Source organism: Aquarana catesbeiana, linkage group LG08, assembly GCF_042186555.1.
Source record: "Aquarana catesbeiana isolate 2022-GZ linkage group LG08, ASM4218655v1, whole genome shotgun sequence".
Taxonomy (NCBI): domain Eukaryota; kingdom Metazoa; phylum Chordata; class Amphibia; order Anura; family Ranidae; genus Aquarana; species Aquarana catesbeiana.
The window spans coordinates 51125155-51138128 of NC_133331.1; the positions used below are offsets into that span (position 1 = coordinate 51125155).

At 43.6% G+C, this 12974-nt stretch overlaps 1 protein-coding gene across 1 annotated transcript in view; it reads right to left on the reverse strand.

The window, feature by feature from the left end:
* ATRNL1 (attractin like 1) overlaps nt 1–12974 on the reverse strand; it is a 968544-nt gene that overhangs the window by 371086 nt on the left and 584484 nt on the right. The window contains exon 25 of the mRNA XM_073595827.1: nt 3213–3274. Within this exon, the coding sequence (XP_073451928.1) occupies nt 3213–3274 (62 nt within the window). The remainder of the gene's footprint in view (nt 1–3212; nt 3275–12974) is intronic.

Sequence of the window (12974 nt, forward strand, 5' to 3'; positions counted from 1 at the left end):
AAACGTCTGCTAGACATGGCCTCATCACTGAAGCTCTACTCAAAGCGCTTGTAAACTCTGATGCCCTCTCTAAGGACTTAAGTTGGGCATACAAACCACAACTAGTCCATCCATCAAACACATAAAAACATAGCAGAAATACCTTTTCCTAATGTAATTTGTGCAGGTCACATCATTGCTATCCCTCTCCTTCACTCTGTATAGACCAGGTTGGTGGTCAGAGTTCGATTTCAGCATGTCACATGTCCTGGTAACATCTGCTGCCTATTTTCAATCTCTAACCCCAGCCGTTGAACACAGTGTGCATAAAACATGATCACATGACTTGTACAGTATAAACAATATAAAGAAAGTTTATCCTGCACATCTTAATTGTGCATTTTATTTAGAGATGATTTTTTTTTTGAGCATCTTATCATGAATAACTGGTATAACCGGTATAACATGCAAAACAGCAAGGTTCCCTGGAGGAGCCACTGTCAATCATATTATTATTATACACGATTTATATAGCGCCAACGGTTTACGCAGCGCTTTACAATGTAGAGGGGGATAACACAATTACAGTACAGTTCAATACAGAAGGGACAGGAGGGCCCTGCTCGTAGAGCTTACATTCTAAAGGGAGGGGGGAGGTGGTACAAAAGGTAGTCGATGCAGGGAATGATTTGATGGGGGTGGCTCGGGGACAGTTGTTAGGTGGGTGTGGGACAGGCTTCCGTGAATAAGTGAGTTTTCAGGGATCTCATAAAGGTGGACAGGTTAGGGGCTGATCGGTTATACCGGGGCAGGGAGTTCCAGAGGATGGGAGAGGCTCTGGAAAAGTCCTGAAGGTGAGCATGGGAGGAGGTAACAAGGGAGTTAGAAAGCAGGAGATCCTAGGAGGAGCGGAGGGGGCGATTTGGGAGATATCTGCAGATGAGGTTGGTGATGTAGATGGGGGCGATGTTGTGGATGGCCTTGTATGTTGTGGTTAGCATTTTGAATTTTTAAACGGTGGGGTAGAGGAAGCCAGTGAAGGGATTGGCAGAGAGGAGCAGCATTCACGGATCAGTTAGTGAGGTGTATTAGTCTAGCAGCAGCATTCATAATAGACTGAAGGGGGGATAGCCTGCGTAAGGGTAGGCCATTAAGGAGAGAGTTGCAGTAGTCAAGGCGGGAAATAACCAAGGAGCGAATAAGTTGCTTTGTAATGTCATTAGTGAGGAAGGGTCAAATTCTGGAGATGTTGCGGAGGTTAAGGCGGCAGGATTTAGCCAGTGATTGGATGTGGGGGCTGAAGGAGAGGTCAGAGTCAAGGATTACACCCAACACCCTGGCATGTGTGGAGGGACCAATGGTTGTGCTGTTGATCTTAATGGTAAAGTCATGGGGGGGACCAGGAAGGAGGAAATATAACAAGCTCAGTTTTAGAATGATTGAGTTTGAGAAAGTCGTGTGACATTCATACCGATATGTCATTCACTAGGTTTGAGATCCGTGAGGAGATCGAGGGGGTGAGTTGACGAGTGGAGAGATAGATCTAATTGTCGTTGGTGTAAAGGTGGTATTGGAAGCCATGGGAGGTTATCAACTGGCCCAGGGAAGAGGTATAGAGTGAGAATAGGAGGGGCCCAAGGACGGAGCCTTGGAGTACCCCAACAGAGAGAGGAAGAGGAGCGGAGGAGATGGAGTTGTAAGTGACACTGAAAGTGCACTGAGATAGGCAGGAGGAGAACCTGTAGTTTGCTGAGGAGGAGCAGGTGGTCAACTGTGTCGAAGGCAGCAGAGAGGTCTAAGAGTATGAGTATGCAGTACTGGCCATTGGTTTTAGCAGTTAGAAAGTCATTGGTGAGTTTTAGTAAGGCAGTTTCAGTAGAATGTTGTGGACGGAAGCCGGACTGTAGGGGGTCGAGAAGGTTGTTGTCCGTGAGGTAGCGACTCATTCGGTCATGGACAAGGCATTCGATGAGCTTGGAGGCAAATGGGAGCAGGGAGATGGGTCTTAATTTATTCAAACAGGTGGGGTCTAATGAGGGTTTTTTAAGTATGGGGGTAACCAGTGCATGTTTGAGCGGGGAAGGAAAGGTGCTGATTCTATTCAATCATATAATTGATTCTATTCAATCATATCAGGTGTGGCTTCTTGTAACATAGGATTAATGGATAAATTAATGCAACAGAACACATGATACCATGAGAGCATGCACAGCCACAATGTGGTGACAACGCTGCAGGAACTAGATCAGCCTGTAGATTGTTTCTACAAGGGATACAGACGTAAAAGTAATTAAGAGTGTTAACATGCATTTTATTCATACTGAAAGGTTTTCTAAATAAAGGGCACACATGCTTAGACTCATTTTACAAAGGGGCTTTTATGATGACTGGTAGTTTTTATTCTTTTTTATAGCAGTACCAAGTATTTAAGGCGAGGAGAGCAAGAGGAAAGAGCCACCCAGCAGTGCAGAGTATTTCAGGAAAGGAGAGTAAAGCTGTCCCATAGACAGTTTTTTTCTCTCAGCCAGTGGGTGGAAGGAGGAATCCGTCCTGCCGCAACATGGTATTCTGACAGTGGTACCCACCGCTGACAGAATACCCTAATCAAGAACTGCAGCTGCTAAATTGGTTTTCCAACATGTCCCTTCAACAACAATTCATAAAATGATCGACTTCTGTGGAGCAGGGATGGTCACGCGCTAATGGAACTTTGGCAGGTCTCGGTCAAACCTGCCAAATTTCAATCAGTCTATGGCCAACCAGAGTATGCAGACTACTTCAGGAGAGGAGAGAAGGAGCAGAGGCAGTAGGGATTCCCGCATCAACACTGTCGGTTGCAGGAAAGAAACTCGCTCAGTGTATGGCTCAACTAAGACTGGTCATAGATTATGCAATTTCCTTTCCTTCATTGGTTGAAGCAAAGAAAATTGCTTGATTCCCCCATCAACATAGTGGTAATGGGGGAATCTCTCCCGTTGCGCCATTGTATTCTGACAGCGGGAGGTTTCCTCATCATCAGAATGCAATATCCCACAGCAGTGATCATATGGGAAGAAAAACAGACAGGCTGGTTGTTCTGAAGTCAGTCAGTAGAGTACAACCAGCCTGCCCATTGATGGGACTGAAATTCATCCGGTTCCTACTGAACCGGCCAAATTTCAATCCGTCTATGGTCGGCTTTAGTTTTTACAACAGACTCTGGCAAGCACATTACAGAGCATATCAGATCTTACCTGAAGAAGGTGACAAAAAACTGGACCAGGTCCATGATGGTGTTGTGTTGGGAGAAGGCAATCTGAAAAATATAGAGCAATGGGTCAGAGCAGGTTCTCATATGTGGGTATATATGGTATAAGGAATACATCTCTGGTTACCATAAGGAAAAACTGTTAGCTGGCAATTCCGCAGTTCAACTCAAACCCCCTGGACAGAATAGCAGCTGACAATGAGTTTAGCAAGTAAACATGTCGCAGAACTGGGCAATGCAAATTGAGATTGTGATCTAAAAAATCCTTAAGGAAAGGTTGCTGTAAAGTTGGCCACAGATGGCCCACACAGCTGGGCAGAAAATCAAGTATTCTGATGTCTGCCTCTGGCGGCAGGCACAATACAGTATCTCAGTACGGGATCTGTCTATCCACACTGTATACCCCACAGGTTAAATGGAAACTATCTTGATTTTTCTGATAAAACTCAAACTTGGCCCCATCACTCACCCCTTTTGAGTATCCCTCTTGTTTTTTAATGTGATAGGCAGCCTCAATAAGGAGGCTTCAAAAGGAGTAGCCTTCTAAATTATAGGTAAATTATACAGAAATAGTTAAAGCAGAAGTTTAATCTGCATATATTTTGTCTGCGGCCCCCCCCCCCCCCCTCATCAACACGCTAATACAATTTTAAAATAAAAACTATTTTTTTCATGGATTTCCCTTTCTTAGACCCAGTCACTGAGTCTCTGTGCTTCTCTTTGCAGAGCAGGCAGATCATGGCTGGAGGGAGGAACCAGCAGGGTGCTGTACATAGCGTGGAACTGAAAGTTCAATTGCTCAATGGAATTGGCACTTATATAGATAGCTTCAAGTGTATCTAAACCCAGGAACAAAATGTAATAGATTACAGTTTTCCAGTCCTTATATGTGGACAGCTGCACTAGTTTTCTTTTTTCAGTACCTGATTTCTCCTATGGTACGTTTCATCCTCAATCAGGGGGCCAAGCCTGAACCCTTCGGTGGAAGTAACAATAAAATAAAAGCCATACATTGGTGTAGGACAAAGTACATGAATGCCTACACACAATATCTTCTCCAGTGTAAGTTTTATTATATCTCATCTTGCTCAAATAACAGTAGCAGTAACTTACGCATTTCAGCCTCACTTGGCTTTAGTCATAGATATGACTAAGGCCAAACAAGGCTGAAAAAAGAGAATATACTGTGTGTCAGCATTTATGTACTCAGCCTTGTACATCCTGTAAAGAAGGATAAAGGATCATGCACCATAAATAAGGAGAACGAGGGTAAAATTGGAGGTAGAGGGGTCTATCCTTGTAATTTATTCATATAGTGGTGTCAATAAAGTTTGCTGAAACTCAAAAAAATATTGCGGCTTGGAATTTTGTTTCCTTGTAAAAAAAATCTTTTTAGATGTCCTTGGTTCGTCTTTCCGCTCCTCCATGGGGGGTTTTGTCCAGCTCACCCGCTCAGAGCTGACCATATGTTCTGGAATACAGCCGAAGCTCCTCCACCCGACAGCGAGGTCATCAGCTGCAGATCCACCCCACAAGCACAACCTTCCCCGCAAATCACCTCCAAGCACACAGCCAAACACAAGTCCTTCTCCAAGGCTTAAAAGTCGTAGAATATATGAGACTGTAGTGCGCATGGTGAGCCAAGCCAACTCCATGACGGTTGAGAGCCAAGACTGTAATGTTGGCATCCCAGCGCTAAATGGGAGAAATGACATTCAGCTCAGTATAAATTCTACGTGTGGGATAGAACTGTCATTAGGATGGAGCTCAGGAAAATGTACGATAAGGAGAAGCATATATTAGATTAGTCTGAGAACTGAGCGCCAAGCCATAATGATAGTGTGGAGTGGTCACTTCCATCTGCAAGAACTCCGCGGCAAACAAAAACTTTTTTCTAGTATATCTACAAAATGCTTAATGCTTTTTGAGACTCCTTAAAGCCATGTTTTAGCTCAGCTTAAAATTTTGTTGTCTCGTTACTGGAAGGAAATAAGATCACTTTGTCGCGTTTTGCTGCACTGGGAATACCCGGAGTGGAAGAACGCAGCCAATTTAGCGAGTTCTAGAAACAATCTGTTTTCCTTGTAGCAGACCTTTCCTGAGCTGCCCGCTCAGGTCGGCGGAGACCCCCGTGTATTGGGGCTTGTTCTCTGCACGCCGTCCAGCCGGGTGACATTTCAAAACATAAATTCATTTCTCAAATGCGTGTATCAGTTTGTTTTATTTGTTTGTTTGCGGCGCTGACAGAAAGGCCACCTTATGAAATGTTAATGTCTGGCTGAGGGGGGAATTATCCGCAGTGTAATGATACAATAACACTCCGACACCAGCAGCTCCTGCCGTGCCCAGCCCTCCGTAATGTGATTATTCTCTATCGCCAGGGACAGGGCTCCGCCACAGACTTGGTACAGTGTTACAAATTGGACGTGGTTGTTATCAAAGGCTGAAACTGGGGTGCATTTAGCAGAGGAGAGAAAACGCATGAAAAATAAACACCAAACCTAAAATACTGTTCAAATAGCCTTATATAAAACTGGACAATAAATAAAATCTGCTTATAAGTTACAGAAGAGCAAGTTTGTAAAACCCAAAGTTACAAATAAATGGAGGGACTGAAGTCTTCGATGTTGTGAAATGCCCTCAATGTTTTAGTAGCCAGAGACCATGTAACCTAGGTCTGAGGAACTTACACTCTAAAGTCCTTAACACATTTACAAACAATTGGTATTCTACCAGGGGCGGACTGACAACTCATGGGGCCCCCGGGCAATAGGAGATTATGGGGCCCCCAGGCAATCAGAGATTATGGGGCCACACACTATACACACACACAGTATACAATCATACACTATACACATACATGTACACACAGTATACACAGACATGTTTCTATTGGCTGAGAAGGTACTGGAGAGGTGGGGCAGCTATAATCTCTGGATTTTTAGACCAAAAGGATGTCGGTAGGGACATTTCAGAGACAGATGTAAAAAAAAAAAACACAGATTTTTACATACTGTCCCTAGCTTTGCTGAGGCTTGCAACCCTGATGGGGCCCCCTAGTGGCCCAGGGCACTCGGGCAGTGCCCGAGTGGCTCAATGGTCAGTCCGCCCCTGTATTCTACTATATGTTTATATAGCTCTGACCTATTCCCCAGTGTTGTACAGTGAGTACATCAGTCCCTAGAAGAGAGGTACGTACAGGGCCTTTACCAGCATAGGGCTGCTTAAGCAGCTGCCTTAGGGTGAAAAGCTAGGGGAGGGCAGAAAAATCAGAGTCCCCAGTCAGTTGCTGGAGATTCGGATTTTTAACCCCTTCCTGCTTCCTGTACACATATATGCAGCCTCACTGTAGTGGGTCTTCTTGCGTGAGGCCACATATACGCGTACTAGTGTTTGTGCTGGAAGTGCGCTCTCACTGAGAGTCCCAGGTCTCATGCTAATGACTGGGAACCGGGACTCCGGGATTCTGATCACCGCGATAGCCTCTGATTGGCTTTCACAGTGATCAGTCACTGTGCAGAAACTCTCCTCTAAATGGAGAGAAAGATACATTGTATCTTTCTCTCCTTGCCAGGGGAGAAAGATGTAAACAAACAAATGTGTGTAAAAAAATATATAATAATAATAAAAATGAAAAATGAATTAACTAATAAAGACAAAATAGCTAGATAAAGGCTTGATCTAGGTCAGTGCAATGCCGCGTACACACGATCGGATTTTCCAACGGGAAATGTTGGCGGAAAATCCGACCATGTGTATGCTCCATCGGACAATTGTTGTCGGACTTTCCACCAATAAATGTTGACTAGCATGTTCTCAAATTTTCCGCCAACAAATGTGTGTTGTCGGACTTTCCGATCATGTGTACACAAGTCCATCGGATAAAAGTCCAAAGTACAAACACGCATGCTCGGAATCAAGGACGAGCCAGAAGTGCTTGGTCTTGTAAAACTAGCGTTCGTAATGGAGGTATCACGTCGGCTCGCCGTACGTCACTACATTCATAATGGTTGGCCAACATTTGTGTGACCTTGTGTATGCAAGACAAGTTGGAGCCAACAACCTTCGAACAAAATTCCACGGTTTTGTTGTCGGAAAGTCCGATCGTGTGTACTCGGCTTTAGGCTTCATGTACACGGGGCGTTGAACGATTTAACTTGACAGCTAGAAACAGGCGTCTAAAAACGGCTTAGTTTAGCCGCCTTTTTTTTTTTTTTTTTATATTCAAAATAGCCAAAAATGAAAAACGCCTGTAATGAAACGCGGCTAAACACGAGTTACCGCATTTAGTCGCGTTTGGAATGTTTGAAATGCCTCTAAACACAGCTTTTGAATGCATTTTTTTGGGTTCCAAAAAAAGCCTCTAAACACAACTGCCTAGAAACTAGAAATGACTCTGTGTACATGTACTGATAAGATAACAGAGGAGAGTTTAGGGGCAGCTGAAAATAATGCCCAACTGCTCCTAAACGTCTGTTTACCAGCAGCAGTGTACATGAGGCCTTAGGGTTAGCAAAATGCACCTTCGCCAATATAGATAAATATTCTTGCACTGGACCTGGGCACGTACACTCTAATGTCCCACCACAGTCACGTTATATTATTATTTAGTCACATTATTATTATATACTTATTTAGCCCTAAAATTTTCCTGTGCTGTACAAAGTACATAAAGCCAGTCACATCAGTTTCTAGACCAGGGGAGCTTGCGCTCTAATGTCCCACCACTGTTGCACATTATTAACCCACAACCAATCAGAAGCTATCACAGCAAATCAGGTGACCTGGCATCTCGAGTTCCGGGTCCTGATCATTAGTACAGGGCCCAGGGGTCATGGTGAGACCCCGGTCTTAGTGCTGGGAGTGTGCCTTGTGGCGCGCTCCCAGCACAAAGGGGGAAACGCAAACATGCGGCCACCCACGGGAAAAATCCCAGTCCAGTGGGGCTGCATATTTGTATGACATCGGCACCAAGGGGTTAATATACTTTTACAGTGGGTATAGAAAATAATCACCGATCACAAATTGCCAATCACAAAGTGGCACATAATTGTGAAGTGGAAGGAAAATGATAAATGGTTTTCCAAATTTTTTACAAATAAACATGTGAAAAGTGTGGGGTGCATTTGTATTCAGCCCCCCTGAGTCAATACTTTGTAGAACCACCTTTCACTGCAATTACAGCTGCAAGTCTTTTTGGGGATGTCTCTACCAGCTTTGCACACCTAGAGAGTAACATTTTTGCCCATTTTTTATTTCCAAAATAGCTCAAGCTCTGTCATAAAACGCCATATAGCGTTTTGCTTTTAGGCCAAAAAGTTCAATTTTGGTCTCATCTGACCAGAGCACCTTCTTCCACGTTTGCTGTGTCCCCCACATGGCTTCTCGCAGACTACAAACAGGACTTTTTATGGCTTTCTTTCAACAATGGCTTTCTACTTGCCACTCTTCCATAAAGGCCAGATTTGTGGAGTGTACGACTAATAGTTGTCCTGTGGACAGATTCTCCCACCTGAGCTGTGGATCTCTGAAGCTCCTCCAGAGTCACCATGGGCCTCTTGGCTGCTTCTCTGATTAATGCTCTCCTTGCCCGGCCTGTCAGTTTAGGTGGACGGCCATGTCTTGGTAGGTTTGCAGCTGTGCCATACTCTTTCCAATTTCAGATGATGGATTAAACAGTGCTCCGTGAGATGTTCAAAGCTTGGGATATTTTTTTATAACCTAACCCTGCTTTAAACTGCTCCACAACTTTATCCCTGACCTGTCTGGTGTGTTGCTTGGCCTTCATGATGCGGTTTGTTCACTAAGGTTCTCTAACAAACCTCTGAGGGCTTCACAGAACAGCTGTATGTATACTGAAATTAAATTACACAAAGGTGGACTCTATTTATTAATTAGGGGACTTCTGAAGGCAATTGGTTCCACTAGATTTTAGTTAAGGGTATCAGAGTAAAGGGGGCTGAATACAAATGCACTCCACACTTTTCAGATATTTATTTGTAAAAAAATTCTGAAAACCATTTATCATTTTCCTTCCACTTTACAATTATGTGCCACTTTGTGTTGGTCTATCTTATAAAATTCCAACAAATTAAATTTACATTTTTGGTTGTAACATGACAAAATGTTGTAAATTTCAAGGGGTATAAATACTTTTTCAAGGCACTGTATTCAGTAGTGCAGTACTGAGAACACTGAGCCAGTTATTACCAGTCTCTGCACCAGAGGAGCTTACACTCTACCGTCCTGCCACAGTTGTACACTGTTATTATACATTTATATAGCTCTGACATACTCTGTTGTGCTGTACAGAGAGCCCTGAACCATTTCCATGTTGGGAGTTGAACCTCAGAGCCCAGCTCCGTAAGGGAATAAAACATCAATTTAAACCTATTTATAGTAATTTAGCACAACACAGAAGGCCACATTCATTCCTTGGCTGGTAGTGGAGTCTGCTGAAGCTCTCCATTGATCAGCACCATTCACTTAGTACAGTCATTAGATGAGCACGCAGTACATGTAAAGCGGTTTTGGGTTTATGCATTTTCTTTTCAATCAAATACAGTGCATAAACACAAGAGTAAAATGGAGGCAAGATTGATGGAAATTATTATCATTCATCATTGGATGCTTTTCTCAAGGATGTTGGGATCACACAAGAGTGCACTTTGCCGAAAAACCTGTAAAAAGCTCCCAATCCCAACCTAGGCACTCCAGAGCTTTCACTGCTGGTCTAATGTACGGTGCAGAAATAGAGAGGGTACTGTTTGCTGCTACACTTATCATTCATCAGAAGTACAGAGATGAGCACAACTCTCAATACTTCATATCTGCCAACAACTGGATGGTGGTGGGAGGTAGAGTGTTCACAAAAGACTAGAGAAGTTATTAAATCTGGAGCAGCAAGAATCTGGAGCAGTTGTGCATGCCAATCAATCAGATTCTAGCTTTATCTTGTTTAGTTAAGCTTTGAAAATGAGAGGAAGAAGCTGACTGGTTGTCACGCACAACCACTCCAGATTCTGGCTGCTCTAATTCTGATAAATTGCCCTCATTGTCTATTGGCTGCAAGGGGGCTGGGGTGATATAGCAGAGGGATGAAAGAGAAAGGGGGAGAAGAGAAGCAAAAGAAAGATGGGGAGAGCTGGAGATAACTCGCCTGGCTGGCTTTAATTTTTTACTGTTCCACTCAGTCAGTAAGGGGTTCAGAAAATGGATAGGAGGTTCCCATTTTTTGAAGTGCTGCATATCACAAAAATTATGTCTTTTTATCCTCTGCTACTGTCAAAAGTAAGTTGCTATCATGATATCTCAAATGTTGATGAGAACCAGGAGGCCAAAACAGTGCCATGGGTCTCTGTTGAAGATTGGGCCATACCAAGGTAGTGTAGCATTCACCCACAGGCCTGCTATGACATCTGGGTAGTGCAAAAGAAGATCCATCTCTCTGTTCCCCCTAACGGTTCTCAGCTGCTCCGCTTGCAGTTGATAACACAGAACCAGCAAAACCAGCAATTGAAAGAACACATACTTGCAAACACAATGGTAGATGACCCTCAATATTTGTTACCCAATAGCATCTTTCACAAAATGAAGCAGCAAAATCCTTCAGGGCGCACACCACCCCATAAAATAGTTTGGCATAATGTTTATAAAGGAGAGCCTGACTACTAGGGATGATCAATGAGGAGCTACTACGGTGACAGTCAGATCAGAGTAAGTGCCCTAGGACTGATATCCCTATCTCAGGATGCTTCTTTTAAAGGACAGGAGGCCCCAAACTTGCCTAAACCACACAATAGTTTCCACAAGCAAAATGGTACATCTCATTACCAGGACACAGTGGATGCTCTATCATCTGGTTCTCTGGCCTGGGACAGTTACTGTAGTTCTCATTATCAGAACACGGTGGACCAGAGCCAACCATGGTATGCCTAATTAGCATGGCTCTGTGGATGCTTTATCATCTGGTTCTCTGGCCTGGCCAATCATGGTAAGCCTAATTATGGTACTTTAAATGCTCTATCATCTGGTTCTCTGGCCTAGCCCAATGATAGTATGTTTTATAACCAGGACACTGCTGATGCGCTATCATCTGTTTCTCTGATCTGGGCCAATCATGGTATTTCTTAGTACTAGGACATAGTTGATGCTCTATCATCTGGTTTTCTGACGTGGCCCAATCCATGCCTCATTACCAGGACAAAGTGGATGCTCTGTTGGCTAGTTCTCTGTTCTAGGCAAACCATAACTTTCGGAGAGGTAACTCCTACACTTGCTAAGACACAACAATTCACCTCAAAATTTGGCAGTCATCTGTAAATTACAAGCCACTGTCCATATAAATCTCCCACCAGATTCCACAGCTTAAAGTGAATCTAAAGCCAAAATTTCCCCTCTTAAGCTGGCCATAGCCGGTTCGAATATTGAACCATGTATGGGCAGGCTAATTCTACCCAAGTTGATCAATTCTTGTGATTACTGCCAGAGACTGCAGCCGCTAGCAATAATCACTGTGTGGTTTTTTGGTTGGCTAGGCTCCCTGTGCCCCCCGTCGGGAGAACACAATAGCTCCGCGGGAGGGAGTCAACACATCAACACAGTCAGTGTTGATGGGGGAATCAAGTGATTTTCTTTCCTGCAATCATGGTTGCAGGAAAGAAAATTGCATCTATGGATGGCTTAAGTTGCCACCCCATTAAACCACTTCAGCCCCGGAAGAATTTACTCCCTTCCTGACCAGAGCACTTTTTGCGATTTGGCACTGCTTCGCTTTAACTGACAATTGTGCGGTCGTGCGACGTGGCTCCAAAACAAAATTGACGTCCTTTTTTCCCCCACAAATAGAACTTTCTTTTGGTGGTATTTGATTACCTCTGCGGTTTTTATTTTTTGCGCTATAAACAAAAAAAGAGCGAAATTTTTTAAAAAACGCATTATTTTTTACTATGATAAATATCCCTATAAATATATATATAAAAAATATATAAAAAAAACATTTTTCCTCAGTTTAGGCCGATAAATATTCTTCTACATATTTTTGGTAAAAAAACAAATCGCAATAAGCGATTATTGATCGGTTTGCATAAAAGTTATAGCGTTTACAAAATAGGGGATAGTTTTATGGCATTTTTATTCATAATTTTTTTTTTTTTTAATGGCGGCGATCAGCGATTTTTATCGTGACTGCAACATTATGGCGGACACATCGGACATTTTTGACACATTTTTGGGACCATTGTCATTTATACAGCAATCAGTGCTATACAAATGCACTGATTCCTGTGTAAATGACACTGACAGTGAAGGGGTTAACCACTAGGTGGCGGGGAGGGGTTAAGTGTGTCCTAGGGGCCTGTTTCTAACTGTGGGGGGCATGGCTGTGTGTGACACGTCACTGATCTCTGCTCCGATGACAGGGAGCAGAGATCAGCGACACTGCCACTAGGCAGAATGGGGAGATGCTTGTTTACATTAGCATCTCGCCGTTCTTCCTCCCTGTGAGGCGATCGTGGGTGTCCCTGCGGCGATCGACACCTCTTAAAGGGGAATGTACAGGTACGTGATTCTGCCTGTACGAGCCCTTCTGCCGCAGTTTTTCTGCGTGAGGCGGTCGGCAAGCGGTTAAAAGATTTATCCTTACCTGCTGTCATGCTACAGCTGTAAAATTCAGCATTTCCCATCACTTTCTGTCTTGAAGACAATGGTCACCAAGACAGAAATTAAATCTAACAGAGGTTCCAATCCT